General features: G+C 39.2%; 1 protein-coding gene across 2 annotated transcripts in view; it reads right to left on the bottom strand.

Moving 5' to 3' along the window:
• The window catches only part of SPOCK3 (SPARC (osteonectin), cwcv and kazal like domains proteoglycan 3), a 341,288-nt gene extending 320,407 nt beyond the window's left edge, over positions 1 to 20,881 (bottom strand). The window contains exons 1-2 of one of the 2 annotated variants that reach the window (XM_081093454.1): positions 20,679 to 20,881; positions 20,230 to 20,418 (exon numbers count right to left, since the gene is read on the bottom strand). In XM_081093454.1, coding sequence (XP_080949580.1) covers positions 20,230 to 20,418 — 189 coding nt within the window. In that variant the 5' untranslated portion in view covers positions 20,679 to 20,881. Of the gene's footprint in view, positions 1 to 20,225; positions 20,419 to 20,678 lie in introns of both variants that reach the window. The other variant, XM_081093455.1, reaches the window with a different exon arrangement.
• Between the last annotated feature and the right edge of the window lie 897 nt (positions 20,882 to 21,778).

Raw genomic sequence — 21,778 nt, 5'->3', positions numbered from 1 at the left:
TTTTAAATTCTACCTGGGGGAGCTCCCAAGGTTATGAACCAACACAAGCATAATAAATCAAAATATCAGTGTTTTCATACAACTAAATTTAACTTGTATTGTAAACCTTCAGATCCTGAAAGTATAAGAAATTAAGCATCTAATTCTTGAATTTAAAAAAAAACAACTTTACAAAAGAACACTAAATATAAATACCATACTATAAAGTTAATAAGCAGTCACCATAAAAAATAGTAAACTTCAAGATGATGTTTCATCACATGAATTTGTTCATCTAGTGCAGCAGTTTTCAACCTTTTTCATCTCATAGCACACTGATGACTAAAATTCTACGACTTACCAAAAAATATATTATGTTTTTTGCCCATCTGACAAAAGAAATAGGTATACTAGTAATTGTGATTCATTCACACTGGAGGGCTATTTCTGTGTAAGCTGTCATTTTTATTTTTATTTTTTGACAGTTTAAAGGAAAAGAGGTCAGTGTCCTTAACTACGTAGTCAGGTATTGGATGTTTTAAAAATTCTTGTGGCATTCGGGTTGAAAATCGCTGATCTATTGCATTGCCACAGATGACATGATTCAAATAGCTTGAATTTTTATTATAATGACAAAACACTTCAATCCTATACTGCTATACTATAAAATGCTAGGGTAAGATCCTAAGTGGAGCACATGATTTGATTTTAAACTAGGTTCTCAAAGGCCTCGTTTCTGCCTTTGATTTTATGGGAACAGATACAGCTTCCATGATAGTCGGTTGAGGATGTTTTCCAAGATACAAATTTAGAAACTGTTTTAAGAAAATAGGAAAGCATAACAGAGTTATGCAAACCACTCAGTAGATGGTGGTTATAATTCTTGGCTTTGGCCTTGTCTTTGTTGTTATTACTATTTCTATATAGTTTAAAGAATAAAACAGCCACAAACTGTAGTTGTCATCTTTCCTAAGTAACTTTAACCTATGTTATAGATTATAAATCTGCTGTTTTTCATTAGATTTTAGGTTTTCCTAAATTGAATGCATAACAATGTAAGATTACAAGTAAAAAAGAAATATAAATTTATGTGAGGAAATATAATTTCAATTTCATTTGAGATAACAAAAAATTATGAATTTTTAATTCATGAGATAAAATCTCAGACTACATAATATATCTCAGAGTATGTATGTCTTTTCAATAGGTGTTACCCAAATAATTGTTTTCGACATATTACTTTTATTATAAATCACATTAAGATGTTTCCTTTCCACAGACACTCTTTTAGAAAAAAAAAAAAAAATCTCTATAAACTTCCCCTTTATATAACATTACATATTTGATCAGTTGCCCCCTGCACTTGCTCTGATGGAGATGACACCCAAAACCTGGGTATGTGCCCTAACCAGAAATCCTTTGGTGTACAGGATGACGCTCAAACCAACTGAGCCACACCAGCCAGGACAAGGGTGGCTAATTTCTTGATGACTTATGGCAAAAATCCAGAAGCCTATTGTTGACATTTTCATAGTAATTATGTATCAGGAGTTGGCTCCTTGGAAGAGCAAACATGTGTCATATGACACAGCAAGCCCTTGCTGATATTCCTGGTTTGTTTGTTTTTTATATTTTTTTACTATACTTAAATATTGAAATGCAATAATGTTCATGTTAAATAAATGAGCTTAAATGCAGAAATCAGACACTTAAGAAAGACTATCTATATGTAACTCTCTAAACACTATACTGTACACCTGAAACTAATCCTACTATATTATAAAAGGCTATTATGCAAATTGTTCCCACCTGTGGAAGTCTGACCGACTGGGAGTTAGACGTGCGCTGACCACCAGGGGGACCGCAGAACATGGTGGGTGTTGGTGATGCGGCGTTGGCAGCAGGCGGCAGTGGAAGTGCTGTGGGCCCCAATGGGCCCGATGAGAGTGGGACCTTGGCGGGATGGTGGAGGAGGTGAGCGGATGGTGCTAGGCCAAGGCAGGTGCAAAGGGAGCCCCCGGCCAGCAGCCAGCAGCCGCTAGGGACCCTACCTGTGCACGAATTTTGTGCACTGGGAGTCTAGTATAAAATAACTAGTGGCCCAGTGCACAAATTTGTACACATTGAAAGGAAATTAATTAGAAGAAATATTTTAATATTGCTATTCGCCCTTTCTCTATAATAGACGTGTCAACCAAATTCATAATCGACAATGAAAGATCGAAACACACGTGTGCAATTGGCGCTGGTGAGAGCTTTACATGTATTGCACATGCGTGAGTCAACTTAGCTTTTTATAGATATAGAATAAACTTGCTTAATTAGACCTGCTTTCTGATTTAGCTAAATTTTTTACAGCCCAGTGAAGCAGCCCAACTTCTCTTTCAGGTAATTGTCAGCAACACAGCAGTGAATATCAACACAAAGCAGATTATTATTGTAGATCACACAGGAAGAACAAAGGGTAAAATATTTAACTGCAGCAGTGTTTGACTATATTCTGCACAGTGAGAAAATCTGAATTCAATTTCAAGGCCCACCATTTCTTACTTTTTTTCAGTTAGGTCAAGTTTCTAAGCTTTCTAAATCTCAGTTTTCCAGCTAATGAAAAGAAAATAGGATTCCACCAAGTCCTCTATCTACCTACTCCAGGACTTCTGTGAGGATCAAATGAGATGAGGCATGGAAAACACTTCACAGACATTTGGTTAAAGTGTGAAATGTTTCCACCTGTGTATAAAGCAAGTCATGTTCCTGGGCTAAAGAAACTGCAAGGAGGCTAGTCATCGCTACGGAGAGGAAGCCAAGCATTGCTACAAGAATTCATTAACTTGTGCCCACAGCAACTGTTTCTGGGCTGGCCATGGGGTCTCGGCAGCATCGGCTGCAATTTGGTGGGGTGTCGTTCTGGGGTGGTGGTAGGGCCTGTGTCCTACTTGGGGGAAGCCAAGTGTTGGTTTGTCAGCACCAGGTCCGTGGTGCCGGCCCGTGCGCACCATGGCAGCTCCTGCGTTGAGCATCTGCCCTCTGGTGGTCAGTGCACATCATAGCGACTGGTCGGACGGTAGGAGGGACACTTAGCATATTAGCCATATATATATATATGTCAACTCTAATTGAAAAATAAATAAGAAAAAAGACTAAGTATTGGGAATGAACACAGGTTCCATAAATGACATGCTCAATAAAACCTTTAGGAAAAATATAAAATAAATTGTGTTATCAACTATTAGTACTAACCTAGGTTTTGATACCTATATTAACTATTAACTCCTAAGCTTGATGGGAAAAGACTGGTTACCACTTCACTTGGTCATCGATATATGACTTTGTTTCATGAATATTCCTTCTATGCTCCTAGGCACAGACACACCTCTTAGGAAGCGTGGCTCTCCACGGCTAACAATGCCCCTCTCCAAGTGCTTTGGGAGTTCAGAAAAGGGTAAGATTGCATTTGACTGTGAAAATTATGGAAAGGATTAGAAAAAAAATAATGTAAAATGGATCATGAAAATGAGAATCAGAAAGGAGAAAAATAATAGGGCAGTTTTCATTCCAGATGAGTAGCAAAAAAAAAAAAAAAAAAAAAGCCGAAAGATAGATAATTCAATTGGATGGATATTCAGCATGCAGAAAAGGGAAAATAAGGATATGAAAGCAAATATGTTTTAGAGGCAAGTAGTAAAGGGCTTCTGGATTTGGGGACAGGAGATTCGGATTTTATTTGTTGCTGCCACTTAAAATACGAAGCTCCTGGTGAGACCTGTCTGTCACCAGGAAGATCCTGGCTGCGTACCAAAGAACCCACACTGTGATATCACCTGACGAATTTACCACCGTCCAGGATCTGGCCTTCAGTCCCAAAGCCTCAGAAACCTGGTTCTGTCAGTAGAAAACACGTGTCAGCATGACTGGCACATTCTCTCCCTGAGGCTGAGCTACATGAAAATCAGAAGTTTGCTGGGTGAGCATGAAATTAGAGACAGAATTTTTTTCCATCTACATGTTACAGAACATTAGACCAACCATTAAAGGGGCCACTGTCTCTCTCTCCTGAGCACTGCTGAAGTTTGACTAGGTGAATTGTTTTTCTCTCTCAATTCAGACTCCTTCTGATGAACAATCTTCCTCAAAGTATATTTTATGATATTCAAACAGCTTACAGTAACTCTAACAGACTTAAGAATCACATCATCTCCCTCTACAATGACTATAAATATACAGTGGGGCCTTGACTTACGAGTTTAATTCGTTTGGAGACCGAGCTCGTTAAGGAGCTCGTTAACTCAAATTACTCTGTCAACTCAATGCAAAAAATCGGGGGAGAGACAGCTGGTATCTCAAAAAACTCGTTAGTCGGGACACTCGTAAGTCAAGGCCCCACTGTACATGAATTAATCTGTTTTGTGAAAGTTCCACAATTTTACTCCTGGATTGCAATTATACTCCCATTTTTTTTCCCCTAAAGTCTATTATTGCAGCAATATGCAGTTCTACTCTGTGTGATAATTAAAGGATAAATGGAAATTTTTGAACAGAGAAAAAGATCAGTGCCAGCCCTGGCTGGTTTGGCTCAGTGGATGGAGCATCAGCCTGCGGACTGAAGGGTCCTGGGTTCGATTCCTGTCAAGGGCATGTACTAGATCCCTAGTCAAAACCAATCAATGTGTCTCTCTCTCTCATCCTCTCCCTTTTTTTCCTCTAGAATAAAAATATGTACTCAGGTGAGGATTTTTTAAAAAAAATCTTTGCACAGCTTTAAATTAAAGACTGTCATAAGTTATGAAGAAAAGATTGTAAGGCACAACTCATTTACAACCATGTTGCCAATAATCACAGCAGAGATTTACAAATTAATTCCCTATATATTGTATGCAAAGTTGCATGTATCTGGATGTTTCTGGGGAAAGTGGTCAGACCTGTCTTCAAATTCTAGTTTCTATGCTCCAAAATGATTAAGGATTTCTAGCTCAGAGGAATAGCTTTGGAATAACATCAGTTTAATCAATGTAGAAACATTTTATTAATTATGCTGCAGAAGCAAACACTCATAATTGGACATTATTACAGGGAAGTCCTAAAGTAAATATAAAGATCAGAGCATAGAAATAAACTTCTATGCCAAACTAAATACACATACAGAAATTGCTTTATTCCAATAGTTTTGTTAAAAAAAAAAAAAACACAAAACTTTTATTTGAGATAAAATATATGATGCCATTTTATTTGGCTTTTATAAATAAATTTGGATTTAAAGAAGAAAATAAAAGTTTGTTTAAAATAATTTGAATCTCCTTAACCAGTTGGTCAATTTACAAAATTATATTAAAATGTTACAAGAAGTTGGAACATAAACACATTCTATTATCATACCTCTTTACACAACATAATTTGGTTTCTATGTGATTTAGCCAATACTTATTTAAGAAAGAAACTTGGAAATGAACATATAATTTATATTCATTTTAAAAAATCAATCTTAGATCTATTCACAATAAAATAGTTATATGTAATACCAATTATGCTGTATCTCTACAGAAATTAAATTGTAGAATTTGTTATCATGCCATCTAAGAGAAGGCTATTTAAATGTATAATTTCTTTCAAGTAAAAAGAAAAGTTAAACCCATAACCACATCACAGTCTAATCTAACAACAAAAAAATGAATAAAAATTAAATTACATATTCAAGTAAAGAATTAACAAACATGGTAAGCCTACTTATACCTACAGCTACCTACTACTTTCAAGGATAATTGTTCACAAAGAACTTATTTTTGAAGTCCAAGATGACAGGCTCTGGAGTAATAAAACTGGAAAGCCATTCTGGAACACAGAGGCAGACCCATTAGAAGTCAGTGAATTGTTTTTAAGTAAAAAATGTGTGTTAACAACAAAATAACTGCCCCAGATCCCGATAGGCATTATCTGGTCCCTATGTTGATGTTTTACTTGTGATCTTGGTAGCAGGGGTAGTGACCTGGCATGAGACTAACCCCAGAGATAACTTGTCACCTTTGAGACTGATGGCAAGCTTGCTCTAGTACTCTAATAAATCCAACTGCACATGTAAACAAAGGGGCATTCATTCTCAGAATAAACAAGACTTTTGGCAGCAAAGGCCAGGTGGCTTTCAGCTACTCAGAGCAAACAAAGCCGGCTGGAAATTAGATTTCCAGATCTCATGCACTGACCTATAAACTGCTGTGGTTTTCGATGATACTCGGAACTTGATACGTGGCATACATTCAAAGTACAATTTTTTTCGAAGACTTCTTATTCTAATGAATAAAATAAACTGATGAACAAAACAGATCCAGAGACACCAAAAAGCATGGAACAGACTGTGGAATCTCAGAGGGAAGGCAGGGGTGGGTGGTGGGAAGGGATCAACCAAAGGACTTGTATGCATATATGCATAACCCATGGTAACTGACAACAGCATGGTAAAGGCCTGGGGTTTGGGAGGGGGCAGGCTAGAAGGGGTCAATGGGGGGGGGGGGGGGGGGACAAAGCGACATATGTAATACTTTCAACAACAAAGATGAAAAAAATGGTGTGGGATGTCTTCTCCTATCTTGACTACAAATTTGAATTTCACATGTCATTCCCCAGTGGCAACTTCCCCATGTTTTTATACTTTTTACTTACCAGAGTATGTGGGGGAGGGGAAACAGAAACTTTTGATTCTAAACTTATTTTAAACGATAATAACGTTAGCAAGCAAAGTTAGCATATTTGGTCAACATGAAATTCTGGGGATAATGTGGCCAATGGGTTGATCTACATAAAAATATCACTTTGAGTAGGTTTACTTTCAAATTTCAAAGCTTCCTAACAAGCACAGTAGGTGTTTTGTTGGTTTGTTTTTAGAGTTTTGGTCTATAAGCATGAAACTTATTTTGTTTATTGGTTGATTTGAGAGAAACACTGACTTGTTGTCCCACTTATGTATTCATTGGTTCATTTTTGTATGTGCCCTGATGCAGGATCGAACCCACAGCGTTGGCATACTGGGGCAATGCTCTAACCCAGCAGTTTGCAACCTGTGGGTCGCGACCCCTTTGGCAGTCGAAATACCCTTTCACAGGAGTCGCCTAAGACCATCCTGCATATCAGATATTTACATTACGATTCATAACAGTAGCAACATTACAGTTATGAAATACCAATGAAAATAATTTTATGGCTGGGGTCACAACATGAGGAACTGTATTTAAAGGGCCAGAAGGTTGAGAACCACTGCTCTAATCAAACTGAGCTAGCTGGACATGGCACAATAGCTCTTTAAAACTAAAGAATACAGCATCTCAACTCAAAGAAATTATATTTCATGTCACTGAAACATTTCTCAGGTAATACCAGGCTAATCGATGTTGACTCAATGTCCCAGAGAAGTTTTGCCTCGGGGGAATGTTCATTTTAGATGAATCTGACTGCCTCAGGGACATTTGAGGGGAACCTCAGATGTTGCCAAGGGCACCTTAACCAGTCTCCCTAGAAGACTAGGAGGTTGCCTATAATTTCATACTATACTGTATGCCATGAAAGGCCTATAAATATTCTCCTGATATTCTAAAACTGGTTCTTCAGCAGATGCTAATACCATGTGCCAAGGCAATTAGCAAGCTCATATTTCAGAGTATCCTGCACAGATACCCTACTAAATGTCTTGAAAGTCACAAAGCAGGCTGGCAGTAGAAAAGTGAAACTGAGCTGTGATTAAGGGGCTATCAAGCGAATATTTTGGGGAACTCTATCTAGTAGGTCTTTTACCATATTTAGGAAGATAATGCCCGATTATGTTTTATAGATTTGGAGACACAATTAGATTGTTTCACTGTGGGGCCCGCTCCTTCTTTCATTCCTGCTAAATAATGGGCTTTTCCTTATTCTTTGAATAGAAACCCACAGAAGTATCTAGAGCACTCAACTTATTCCAAAATTGACCATATAAATCTATTTTTTTTATCAGAGGATATTTCATGTAATCATTTATTTCATATAAATACTTAATGTAAAAGTTAGCATCAAATAAGTTCAGTATTATTTAACTTCAATAGCTACAAAATATAGAAATCACTGTATATTAATGTATTCATACGTTCCTCAGCCTGGCAGCTAATTAATTTTGCTTTTGCTACAAAACTCTAACAACAAAGAATCCATGTTCAATGAAACAGTTCATACTTAGTAACTTAATTGAAATTCTAAATGGAGAAGTCTCCAACATATCAAATAGGCAATAAAATGACTCTAAAAACTAGATCTATTCTAACCTATCTTATATGCTATATCTAAAGAATTGAAAGCAGATCCTGAAGAGGTATTCGCACACCCATGTTCCTAGCAGCCTCTTTTACAATATCCAAAAGGCAGAAGCAATTCAAGTGACATCTGTGGCTTAATCGATAAACAAACGTGGCATACACACAATGAAATGTTATTCAGCCTTTAAAAAGAAGGAAACCCTGCCATTGGCAACATCATGGATGAACCTGGAAGACAGTAAAAACAAGCCAGTCATAAAAAGGAGAGGGACCGCGGGAGGGTACCAGGGCATGTCCAGCCCTTCTGTCACAGTCCCCATTGGCCAGACCCCAGCAGCAAGCTAACCTACTGGTCGTTGTCAGTGTGCGTCATGGCGACTGGTCCAATGGTATAGAATGAATGGTCGGACACTTAGCAGATTAGGCTTTTATTATATAGGATATCTGAGTCATTTGATATTCTGAATGAGTACATTTTTACCATTATCGCCCCCTCTAACTATAATAAGTCCAAACTTAAAAGTAGCCTATTCATATAAACTATAGAAAATGTATCCATTTACTTATTTTAAAAATTATTTGATTAGAGTAACAGCTAGGAATTAAACTGAAATATTATTTCTAATTAAAGTGCCTAATAAATTTGCATTTACTCATAATTTGAATCTATAGTTTCCCTAACATTGGTTTTCACATTTATATTATTTAATATTCTGGCTGATATATGTAGATATATAGAAATAGATATAGATATATAGATATACATATAGGTATATAGATATAAAGAAATATAGAGATAGATATATTTAATTATTACATAATTAGAAATAGTTAAATTTCAACATGATTAGTACAGATGGTTGGAGTTTTCAGAGAATAAAATAAGAGAAACAGATGGTCTCCATTATATAAAGTAATCTAGCAAAGTTTAAACATAGTTTGTTTTACTTTGTGTGTACAAAAAATATTGATAAAGATATAGTATTATTTTATTGACAAAATATTAAAACAATCATCTGAAAATAGGCACACTGGCATACAGTTAATTTCTAAAGTAATATAAAGAGCATAACATAAAAGAAGGCTATAGGAAAAAATTCACATATTTGCCTCTCTCTGAGTTTGTGTGTAGAAAATATACATATTGTGTGTATATATATATATAAAATTTAAATTCCTTTCCTAATTTATGTCATTAGTAAACCAAACTATCAAATTATAACCCTAACAAAATAATAAAATTACAGATTGCTGCAACTACAAGTTAAACTTTCTTTTCCATAGTTAAATGATATAATTTTAAAACTCAATAACATTGCTCCTGAGGAAACAGTCATGAAAACAAAATCAGGAGTTTTTTTTAATTATCCCTATTTCACAATAAGAGTGATAATACTGACTAAAGATACCCAAAGCACAGAAACTACATATAAAAAAGGAAAGAGTACCTCACTCATATTCTAAAGATCATTATTTTTTATGAAATGTGATTATTTTTAAACCATTAAATGGACTAATGTAATGTCATGGTACTACTGTATTTCTGAAGGAGGGGATAAAAGTTTGCATTAAGCCATCATCCCTTGAATCTGAATAGAAAAATCAGCTGTCCATGTTTAGAAGTGGGAGACATTTCTGGTTAAGGCCATTACTTCCTTGATAAAGAAAGCAGCTTAATGAGTAGGATATGGAAAGCCAGTGACTCCCATTGGAAGGACATTGGGAAAAGCACCAACCCTTTGGAAGAAATACAAGGTGGAGTAAAAGTAGGTTTACAGTTGTTCATATGGAAAATAATACTATAATTAATAAATAATTATAGAAGAATAAATTATTTCACATATTCATATCTGTAAACCTACTCTTGCCCACCATGTACGTGACTGCAAGGACAAAATGGTTTTATAAAGACTTTATCTACCTTTCTACCTTGTATATTTGTACACTATAGTATCATTGCTATTATTAATTTTATTATAACATATTCTGAATTGTGTGAATAAAATCCTAAGCAAATTTATATAATCATCACTTATAAAATAGTCGTGCCATAAATACGTTTATGAAAAAAAGGATAAAAAAATACTAAAGTTTTCACTTTGCAAGGTGGGAGTTAACCATCTCTTTAAAAAACACACACACACAAACTGATGGACAAATAGTGCAATGCACCATCTCTGCTTCTGGTCCAGCCAAGGAGCTCAGCCATTTCCAATGTCAGCCATCTCCCATGTCATGAAACACATCTGAAAGCATGAAGCCTCTCCGGCACATTTGGCAGCAAGTCCTCACTTAACCTCATCCATAAGTTCTTAGAAACTGTGACTTTAAGCAAAACAGCATAAACATATAAACCAATGTTACCATAGGCTAATTGATATAACCAAGAGTTAAGTTCCTGGAGCATATTTCTGGTTTAAAAAAAAAAAAAATCACCGAAGTTCTAAATAAAGACCTAAAACTATTTTGTAACATAGAAAATGTAGTCGCCGAAACCTGTTTTGCTCAGTGGATAGAGCGTCGGCCTTTGGACTGAAAGGTCCCAGGTTCAATTCTGGTCAAGGGCATGTACCTGGGTTGCGGGCACTTCCCCAGTGGGGGATGTGCAGGAGGCAGCTGATCGATGTTTCTCTCTCATCGATGTTTCTAACTCTCTATCTCTCTCCCTTCCTCTCTGTAAAAAATCAGTAAAATATATTTTAAAAAAAAAAGAAAAGAAAATGTAGTCAAACAATACTATTGTAATAACTATATATGGTGACAGTTGGGAACTGGAAACATCAGGGGGAACACTTTGTAAAGTATATGATTATCTAACCACTATGCTGTAGACCTGAAACCAATACAAAATAATATTGAATGTAAACTGTAATTGAGATTTTTTATATAAATTTTTTAAATAGGAAAAAACGGCCCCAACCTAGACTTCTAATATTAAACAATGAAATAAAAGCGAGCTATACATACATTTAAGAAAGATTAAAAAAAAAAAAGTAAGATCATTGTTTTCCAACCCATTGATCCAATTCAATTCAGAATCACGGGTGGCTGGAACCTCTCCCCATAGCTCAGGGCACAAGGCAGGACCCCAGCCTAGATCAAGGCCCTCCCATCGCATAAACCCACACTCACACAGCCTGGGATGGTTTAGAATGCCAATCACCTAATGTGCACGTCGTTAGGATGTGGAAGGAAACATGAGCCTCTGGAGAAAACCCACGCAGACATGGGGAGAATGTGCAAACTCCACACAAACTGTGGCTCCAGGCTGAGAATTGATTTTTTTTTTCTTCTCATCAATGTTAAAACAGAACGATATTGAATGAGAAGACATTATTTAAAGACCTGCTGTACTAATAATGCTAAAATAAATTGTTTTCTTTGCTTTCAGGACTAAGCGCTGTGTGAATCCAACAATGGCATCATTTCCAGATTTATTCCAGGGCAAACTACTTTACATTAATGGTCTTGCCTTCTTCTTTTTCTTTCTTTCTTTTCTTTTCTTTTCTTTTTTTTTTTTTTTTGCAACATTGGCTCTAGTGAGTATTCTGTCCTCCTCCTAAGGGAATGGTAGCTACATTTTAATTCCTTCCCACTCATCACCATTATCTACCTTGCACCAGAACATTCTGGACCTATGACTAAAGATAACTAAAAAGGTAATGCTAGAGGATTTCACTAGAAGACAGGAGCCATCAGCAGATGCAGGCTGGCCTTAACACCTTATGTGGAGAGTTTTCTTTGTTTCTGACCTGTAACATATCCTCTCGGACAGGAGCACACTACTAATGTACTAATGGTTCTTAAGCTCCTACACCCACAACCTTAGGTACCAGGCACTCCAGTTCTACCCTGAACACAGAACAGAGGAATGTTATGAAAGTAGGGAGAAAGAGATTGAGGGCAAAGCAAACAATTAATAGGAAATGATAAAAAAAAAAAAATTCTATCAGTGGGCACAGAGACTATTCTCAAGAGATATTCTGATGTTGAAACAGTTACAGTAGCTCCTAATGTTTTCCTCCCAGAACCTGATTCACCTTCTTTCTTTCCGGATTAATCCTTTCCCATTAGAGATGACATTGGCTCATCTCTCTTATAGCCAGCTATAGCCACGCCACTAAGTCCAGGCCTTGGGAATACACACAAGGTAATGGGTGACAACGTTCAAGTCAATTCTAGGACGAGCTGCAGGTCCTAGACCAGTGATGGCGAACCTATGACACTCGTGTCAGAGGTGACACGCGAACTCATTTTTTTGGTTGATTTTTCTTTGTTAAATGGCATTTAAATATGTAAAATAAATATCAAACATATAAATCTTTGTTTTACTATGGTTGCAAATATCAAAAATTTTCTCTATGTGACACGGCACCAGAGTTAAGTTAGGGTTTTTCAAAATGCTGACACGCCGAGCTCAAAAGGTTCGCCATCACTGTCCTAGCCTTTCTCTTAAATCATTCCTACTGGATAGGAAATGTCAAGTTATGGAGAACCCTGAGAGAATAACCCTGGAAGTCCAAGCCTGGACAGCTCACTTCCTGATGGTGATATTGTTGGCAAATAAAATTCTGCCTTAACTCAGGCACTTGGGTCCAGAGGCCCGTTTTGCAGAAACTTAACCTATTTCTAAATGATACATTGGAAACTGTAAGAGAGACAGAAGGGAAAGAAAGAAATCTGGACTGTGTGTCCAATACCTGGATTCAGCCACATAACCTTTCATTGAAGCAGAGCAGTTGAAAAAGAAAGGGAAGATATTGGTCTCTGACATTACTTAGCAGGTAGCACGAAAACATTTAAAGACTTTAAAGCACCAAAACTATGTGGTCAAAGAGAAACTATGGAAAAAGAATTGGATGAATTTGCAGAGGGACCACCAACATGCATACAATTAGCATCTACTGATACCACTCTAAATATGAACATGACAGCTTTGACATAGCATACACAGCATGCCCACTTTGGTCCATTGGGAACTCATGAACTAAGGCAGGTTAGTACATGAAACCTTATATTCTATAAAAAATTAAATGTTCATTCAAATTACAAATCTAAGCTGGAGATAGTCAGAAATGGAAGTAAAATGGTTAATAAAAAAGCAATACAGTTCAAAAAGCCTTTATTAAGGACAGTTCAATTGCACATTTAACACAGTATTCCTTCACTTAGCAGATATTTTTCTAATGCTAACACTGACCCAGTCATTGTGCTAATGCTTAGTGAACTGTAGGAATTTGAGAGGAGAGAGAGAGACTAAAATATATAGCTGTAGAGAGTTCACAGTCTACTAGGGTAGCCAAATATGGAAACTAGGAGGGGTAGAAAAGATGAAAGGATTTTCATAAATGGAAAAGGCATGTAAATACTCTAGCTGGTAGGAGCAGGGCAGGCTGAGAAGACAATTCACAGATCAGTCTTTAAAAATAGATAAATAAAATAATTCTGGCCCACCTCATGAAGAATAAAGTTGTATAACACCAAATGCCACTCTGAGTCAGAATCATAAGATCTAAAAGCAGTCTTATTGTAAGAGTAGGAAAATAAATGCTTTTATAGCAGTACAGTGTTCCCTTTGTATGTCTAGCTAAAAAGTTTAAGCATATAATCTCAAACAAGCTGACTTCCCATAAAAACCAGAAGGCACACAGCGACCACACATATACCAGCAAATGAGACTATGTCCTGAATTTTTGGAATAAAATATTTCATCAGAAACAAAACAACAAAAAACAAACAAATATGCCAATAAAATATGCCAATAAAAATACCTGACAGATGTCTTAACATTTTAGGAAGAATATCTTCTTCTAATTGGCATATAAATATATAAGACAATATATAATCTCCTTGATTTTCTAATTATTATAGCTGTTACCTATTTGAAGACACACATATACAAACATATAAAGTAGATATTCATGTATGCATAGACCTACTTATGCATACCTATAATCATATACTAGAGGCCCGGTGCACAAAAATTTGTGCACTCGGGAGGAGGGGGAGGGGGGTGTCTCTCAGCCAGGCCTGTGCCCTCTCGAAGTCTGGGACCGCTCGGGAGATAACGACCTGCTGGCTTAGGCCTGCTCCCGGGTGGCAGAGGACAGGCCCAATCCCTAGGTGCAGCCCCTGGTCGGGTTCAGAGCAGGGCCGATTGGGGAGTTGGGGCACCGCCCCCTGTCATGCACAGAGCAGGGCGGATCAGGGGGTTTGGTTGCTGCCCCCTGTCACGCTGATCCCGGTGCTGGGAGGCATATTACCCTTTTACTATATAGGATAGAAGCCTGGTGCACGGGTGGGGGCCGGCTGGTTTGCCCTGAAGGGTGTCCTGGATCAGGGTGGGGGTCCCGCTTGGGTGCCTGGCCAGCCTGGGTGAGGGGATGATGGCTATTTGCATCTGGTCACACCCCCTTCAGTGTGGGGGTCCTGCTTGGGTGGCTGGCCAGCCTGGGTAAGGGGATGATGGCTGTTTGCAGCTGGTCACACCCCCTTTAGGGTGGGGGTTCCCACTGGGGTGCCTAGCCAGCCTGGGTGAGGGGCTGAGGGCTGTTTTCAGGCTGGCGGGTGACTGAAGCTCCCAACCACTCCTTTTTTCCTTTTTTTTTAATTCTGGGCCAGCTTTAGCTCTGAGGCTAGGCTCCAGCTATGAGACCTCCACTGCTGAAAGCAGGTTTCTGGCCTTTGTTTACCTTCTGTATTTGAAACAATGTTGTGGTCCTGCTGGCTGAAGCCGGGGGTTTTGTTTAGCTTCTGTATTTGTTACAATGTTGCTTAGAGTGCAGCTGAGAGGCGGGCAAGGCAGGCGGGGAAGCTTGGCTTCCTCCGTCACTGAAGCAAGCAAGCCTCCCTGTTCCTGTCAGCTGCCTGGCTGCTGGCCGCCATCTTGGCTGGAAGTTAATTTGCATATCGCCCTGATTAGCCAATGGGAAGGGTAGCGGTCGTATGCTAATTACCATGTTTCTCTTTTATTAGATAGGATGACATATATACACACACACAGAACAATGTATTTCTTAAACCACTTAATTATACTTTCCTAATAACTCACTAGAAATTATGAAAGCTAGAGAGTTAAAAGTGTTGCACACTTCCCTATAATTTCCGTTAGAATGAACCCATACCAAATTGACTACATTTCCAATTCAATTCAGACTTCCTGTTGGGATCTGATGATGTGATACCAGCCCTTCCTAACAGTCCTCTCCATGAAACCAGCAGATCAGTGGGCATCCTTTGACCTGCCATTCTAATGTGACATCAGACTTGACAAAACCAGTCTTAGATACTGCCTGGTGAGTATGGTACTGGTGGTGGCAGGTGGGGGGGAGGGGGATATTAAGAAATAGGGATGTGGAGATCGTACCAGAACCACTGCTTAACTAGGACCCAATAACAAGGATAGAGGACAGGATGCTGCATGGGGCTAGCCCTTTGTTGCTATAGTAACTCATTGTTTGCCCAGATCTTCAAAGATTGTCTAATGCTTCTTTCAAGAAGGCAATTGCCTCTCTCTTGATTACATCCCCAGATGATTTAAACAATATAAATAGTCCAACATCAAAAACATTGCATGCTACAGTCTTTACCAGCTCTGATCTGTAAATATGCATACTATATTCACAGGCTTTTATGACTTTTTAAACACTCTGTGGCCCATAGTCAATCAACGATCAAAAAGAAAGAGAAACACTCATGAGAATGCAACAAATTAAGTGTGAAGAATTCCCATAGAGAGACTACGTTCTCAACTATGATAAAATATAGATAATAGTTACCACAGTTAAACATACTGTTTCGTGATGAGAAGCACTAAAAATGTGTGCGTTTTTATTAGATTAGGTTTCCCTACCCCCTACCCCCTCCCCACAAAAAAAAAGAATAGGTTCTCCATTATTGAGAAACTATTCCTGAACAGAGAGAATAGTTGGTTATATGTTAAATTTCTTCAAATTAGTATTAATTCTTTAATTTTATTTTTGGTACACTACTTTTTAAAAAGTTAAGTAGCACAACATTCTTGCCTACCATTAATATACCACAAAGGTAATCATTGCACTATATGTATATGACATCATCCCATTGTTCAACTTAAATATATACAATTTTATTTGTCAATTATATCTCAATTAAAATATTTTAATTTAAAAATAGTACCACAAAGGAGGAGCCCTAGTGTTAAGGTTATGCTAGCTATTCAGGAAACAGAACCATGGAACATTACAAATCTAAGGGAAGTACTGAAAGCATTCTTTCAAGATTCCTACTGTTTGAATTTTAATGCTTTTTAAAGCAATACAGTACTTTACTTGGAGTAGGCAGAGAAACCAATTGTCTTATTTACTTTTTAACAGCAAAGTTGATAGATTCTCAGGGGGCTTTATTCCTTATAGCCACTAATGCCAGGAAATATCCCGTCAACAACCATCATCGCTTAAATAATCTGCCCAACTTAGATGAAAAAGGGAAATACAATAAGTTAAGAAAAGTCTACTTACTATACAATATATCCAAAGAAGGCATTTTTTAAAAGTCAATTTATAATTTGATTGCCTCTGAGACACTGTATTTTACATTTTCTCATTTTACATGTCCTTTAACTTATATTAAGGTTGAATTTTTAAAGGTGACTTACAATGCTTTCCTATTGCTTTCAATATACCTAAAGAATATTAAAAATCACTTAAGGGATAAATGTAAACTGAAGTTGATGGTGGGTGTTGCAACACAAATACTAACCATTTCTTAAAACAACTTTCAAAATGAGCCTCTGGTTTTTTGTTCCTTTGCTTTATCTAAAGTCAAATAATTATACCCCAAATATAACATGCTGGTTCTAGTTACGATACTTATTTTTAAATGTGTTGACTTCTCTATATCTTAAGTTAAACTTTTATTTTTCCTAACATAGGAGTTAAGGTATTATAGGCATTTTTATGCAAATAACAAAATATATTAATAATTTCAAAGGGATAAAAGTTCTCTGTTTATATAATCACATTTTATACACTTTAAAGGGCAACAAAACTTTTTCCAAAGAGCAATGCTAATATAAAGTGGTCAAAATTATTTGGAAGTTTCTTCTATATTAATAGATATTCTTTACAAGCTGGCATTTGGTTTTATAATTTCTCTGTTTCACATGGAGGAAATTGAGAAAACGAGTCATCAATGACAGAGCTTCTGGTCTTCATCTACGCTCCCATAACACTTTCTATCCATGTTCTTTATCCCTAAAGCCTTATTATATCTGATATATTATATATTTACATCACATATATAAATCACATTAATTTAAAAATCACTCAGTTAAATATGAGTTATTTGAATAATATCAAATATTATTCAAAACATTTTTCATATATAATTTAAAAGAGGATATACTTCAAACTTTCATCAAGAAGTTACTTGTACGATAATGTTGACTGTGTAAAACAGTCACATAACAAAAGGTAAGGATTAATTCTAGTATTAAATATGCTGAAGTATCCAAAGTTTTTTTTCCCTAAGTGAAATTAGTTAGATTTTTATGGGACAAAAGCACTAAATAGAAGTACATCAGCAAACTGTTTCTAAAAGAAGTTCAGAGTTCCTTCTTTCTGTGCCTTCATATAAAGTGAATATTCAAATCCATTACTTAAGATGTCAATGCTGATGCAGAACAGTTAAAGGTATATTCATGCAGTACAGATTTCAAGCACTGCCTCATAACCATGGACTTCCAGCTGAAATTGAACCAAAAAAAAAATGAACAACATCCTGAAAGACACAAAAATATCATTAAGCTAGTGATTCCCAAAAAGGGGAAAGAAAATATGTAAATTATGAGTGGGGTGGATGGTCTAAATAAGGGTTGTGTATAATGTACTCTGATGATTTGAGGTCACACTGTCAGCATCCATTTTAGCATGTTAATGATAAGCAACAGGTAGTTAATGGGGGAAAAAATATAGCACTTATCTTCTCCATGCCCTCTGGAATGTAATTACCTTCCTAAAGTAAAGCATCATTATATTTTCATGTTTTGCATGTGCATCAAAACAGATATTTGCCAAAAATACTTCAGTAAATCCCTCACTTAAATTTAGTATGTAATTGTGATGAATTTCCCCCAAAGGTCACATAAAAATAAATGAAAATACTATAGCAATAAATAGTCTATTCCGTCATTATACAAGTTGGCTGAATGACTCCTAGAATATGTAATTCATTCAGGCAACTCAGCTTGCCTAAAAAGTTTAAATCAAACACATTTACAAACTTCCCAAGTATAGACCAGTTGCTCATAATAATTCAATAAAGTAATTTGACTAAAATCAGAGTAGTAAGCTATTTCAGATTTAAAATATATTTTAGAGATGAAAGTCTAAAATTCATTTTTAAAATATTTTAACGCAGCAACTAAGAAATGAAATGCCATATGTGAAGCATTGTTCAAATACTGACTGTCAATATTTTTCCAAGTGAGGACATGATAAAGGGAAATTCTTTCCCGGGTTTAGAAATAATTTCATTTGTTTGCTTGACTTTATTTTTTTTGTTTTACTTTTATTTTTTTGTATTCAATATTAGCATAAACAGAAATAAAACAAACGTGTGGGGGGTTGCTTTGGCAAGAGCACTCATCTAGCAAAATGTTTAAGCCTTGTTCACAAAGCATATAAGCAAAGCCCTCCATTAAGTGCTATCATCATTATGGTTTTTCATTCCCATACCCATGCCTAGTCTAGTATTAATGAGCCACATCTAATTTTAAAGTAAAAAAAAAAAAAATAGCGTTTCTGGAATCTATGTGCCAGAATCAGCTACATGTTAGATTTGGCTTGTCAGCTAGTTCACGTGAGGGGTGTTAGGAGAAGGGGTAGAGGAGCCAAGATGAAAACGAGTCTATAAGCTTCCATTGATTTTTCTCAAATCGTGACAGTGTGAGAACTGATGAAAGAAGTTAAGTCACCTGCACGTAGTGTACTGCGGCTGGACTCCAGGAGAAAATCTCTCCCCCGTCACAGGAAGGGTTGGCAGTGTGTCTGTGACTCCCACTGGCCCCCTTTCCGGCCTCTGGGGTCTAAAGCGTGGGATGGGGACAGTAATCAACCTCCTCCCAGGACAACGGAGTTGGATGCGTGGAGAGCAGCCGTGCTCTTGACGCGGAACTAGCTCTGCTGCTGCTTCATTCACATCAGGTGGGGAAACAAACGATCTGAGTATCAGGGTCCCTGGCTCCGAGGCAAACTAGCGTCCACTCCTAAAACCTGGCTCGGTCAGGAGAACCCGAACCCGTCAGGGAACTCCCCAGGGCGGTCTACAGATTAACCCTTTCGGTGCTACCACCTGCGGACTTCGCTTCCACGCCCCCGGCTCACCCCGCAGATTTCACGGGGGTTCATTTTGGGATACAAGGCAACGGAACGCACTGCAAACACGTTCTGCTTTAAAGTGCCTGCCGAAGCACCCATCTGATCAGCAATGTTATGCCATCAGGAGCAGTTCAACTTCTGCCGACCGGTGCCGCCCCACAACCCCCACCCCCACCCCCCTCCCCTCCCGCCCTTGGAAGAGCGGGCATTTATAAATCTTACATCTTCCTTCCTCCTCCCTCCAATTCCTTAATGGACCATTAGAAACGAGATCGATCCTAGTTACTTTCGTGGCAAGGCATCGCAAAAGCACATCCACCGTGTTGGCTAGTGCCAGAAACACCCTGGAAAAGTTGAGCCGGGCGAGCCGGCACTTTGCAAACCTTCGGAGGCCGAAGGGGAAGGGGGACGGGGCGGAGGGAACCGGGCGAAACCTGAACTCCGGGCCCGCGGACCCGCCAGCCCTTCCCGCTGCACCGGTCGGGAGGGGGCAGCGGAACTGCCAACTTCCCGGCCGCCGGGCACCGCGGCGGCTCCTGCCACCCCGCTGCCGGGCAGACCGAGCCCCGTGCCCACCCGCTCCCGGCCGCCGCGGCCTTCGCCCGCAGCCGCGCAGCACTTACGTCTCGGAATTTGTTCCACTGCCCGACCTCCTGGTCGTACTGGGAGATGGTGGTGAGCCATTGTTTGTCATCCAGAAAATTACCGCCGTCCGACCGCCCCCCGGCCGCAGCCACGGCCGCGGCCGCCGCGAGCGCCTGGCTGCACCAAGCGGCTGCACACACACACAGCACGGCCGGCACCTTGAGCATCTGGGGAAGGAGACACAACGGGGGGGAGGGGGGGGGCAGTGTCAGGCAAGGGGCGCGGAGACGGGGAGACCCTGGAGAACGCGCAGCGGCAAGGACGGGGAGAGGAGGGGACGGGCAGGGACGGGCTTTCCCCGACACCGGCGCTCACGGACGCAGCCCCGCAGCCCCGGGGGAGGAGAGGGGGGTGGAAGGGAGGGAGCCCCGGCCGCGGCAGCCCGGGCCGGGCCGGGCCGGGGGAGGAAGGCTTCCCGGCTCATCACCTTGCTGTGAGCCCGCTCGGTGCTCGCAGCTGCGGCTGGAAAGGCGGCGGGGCTCCGCCAACTCGCAGGTTTCAGGAGCCGCGGCTCGCGTCGCCGTCTGGAGCGGTCCACTCAGCTCCCGGCGCCGGGCGCGCTCCCCGCATCTCCACTCCCCCCGCGCGCGGCTCTCCGCTCACTCCGGTTGGCTCACCCCCTCCCGCCCCCAGCTTTTTTTTTTTTCTCTCCCTCTACCACCTCCTCCTATCCTACCTTCCTCTCTCTCTCTCTGGATAGGAGCTGCAGTTAACTCCGGATGCGCCGCTGGCTGGAGGCAGAGGATGCGCTGCTCTTCGCCTAAGAATCCTTAGCAGAAGAGGTTCTGGGGTTCGCCACGCAGACTGACCATTCTCTCTGCTCCTGGATTTATTTAACGCGACGCGTGCTGCACCTCTCTTAGTAGCCTTGGCTCTGCATTTACCAAGTCAGGTCTGGAGAAAACTTTATGCATCACCAAGACCAAAGAATCCCCTGGACTTTTTGTCCTGTAAACCTCTTGGCTGAGCTAGGACCTAAGGCAAAGCCATCTCTCATATTAGAAGGGAGAGAGAGAGAGAGAGAGAGAGAGAGAGAGAGAGAGAGAGAGAGAGAGAGAAGGGAGGGAGGGAGGGAGGAAGGAAGGAAGGAAGGAAGGAAGGAAGGAAGGAAGGAAGGAAGGAAGGAAGGAAAGAAAGAAAGAATCGTGACCAGGTAGGGCTTTTGAGTGCACCTGAATCTGCCAACTACCATAAGATACTGTCCCTGAGTAAAAACTCCTCGGCAACTGTATTTTACGTTCTAGTATTTGGATCAAAAACTTAAAAAAACCCAATCTATGCCTCCCTCCTGCAAAGTGGAAGAGAGTTTCAAAGACCTAATCCTAATTTTTGCCTCCAAACTCCAATTATGACAAAATACTGGGCTCTCCATTGTTTTTCCACACAGTATTCTAAATAAATTGGAAGGAAATCCGTGATTAGCCCCCTGTAAAGAAAATCTCCCCCACAGACGTAGAGGATTTTGGTGAAGTAATTATTATATGCAAATCAAGAGAATTATGGAGGCTAAAAACTGCAATAACTTTA

This window comes from Myotis nattereri (assembly GCF_964212035.1).
Source record: "Myotis nattereri genome assembly, chromosome: 5".
Classification (NCBI taxonomy): domain Eukaryota; kingdom Metazoa; phylum Chordata; class Mammalia; order Chiroptera; family Vespertilionidae; genus Myotis; species Myotis nattereri.
Note: the sequence above shows the minus strand (reverse complement) of the source record. Positions and strands in the feature narration are given on the sequence as shown.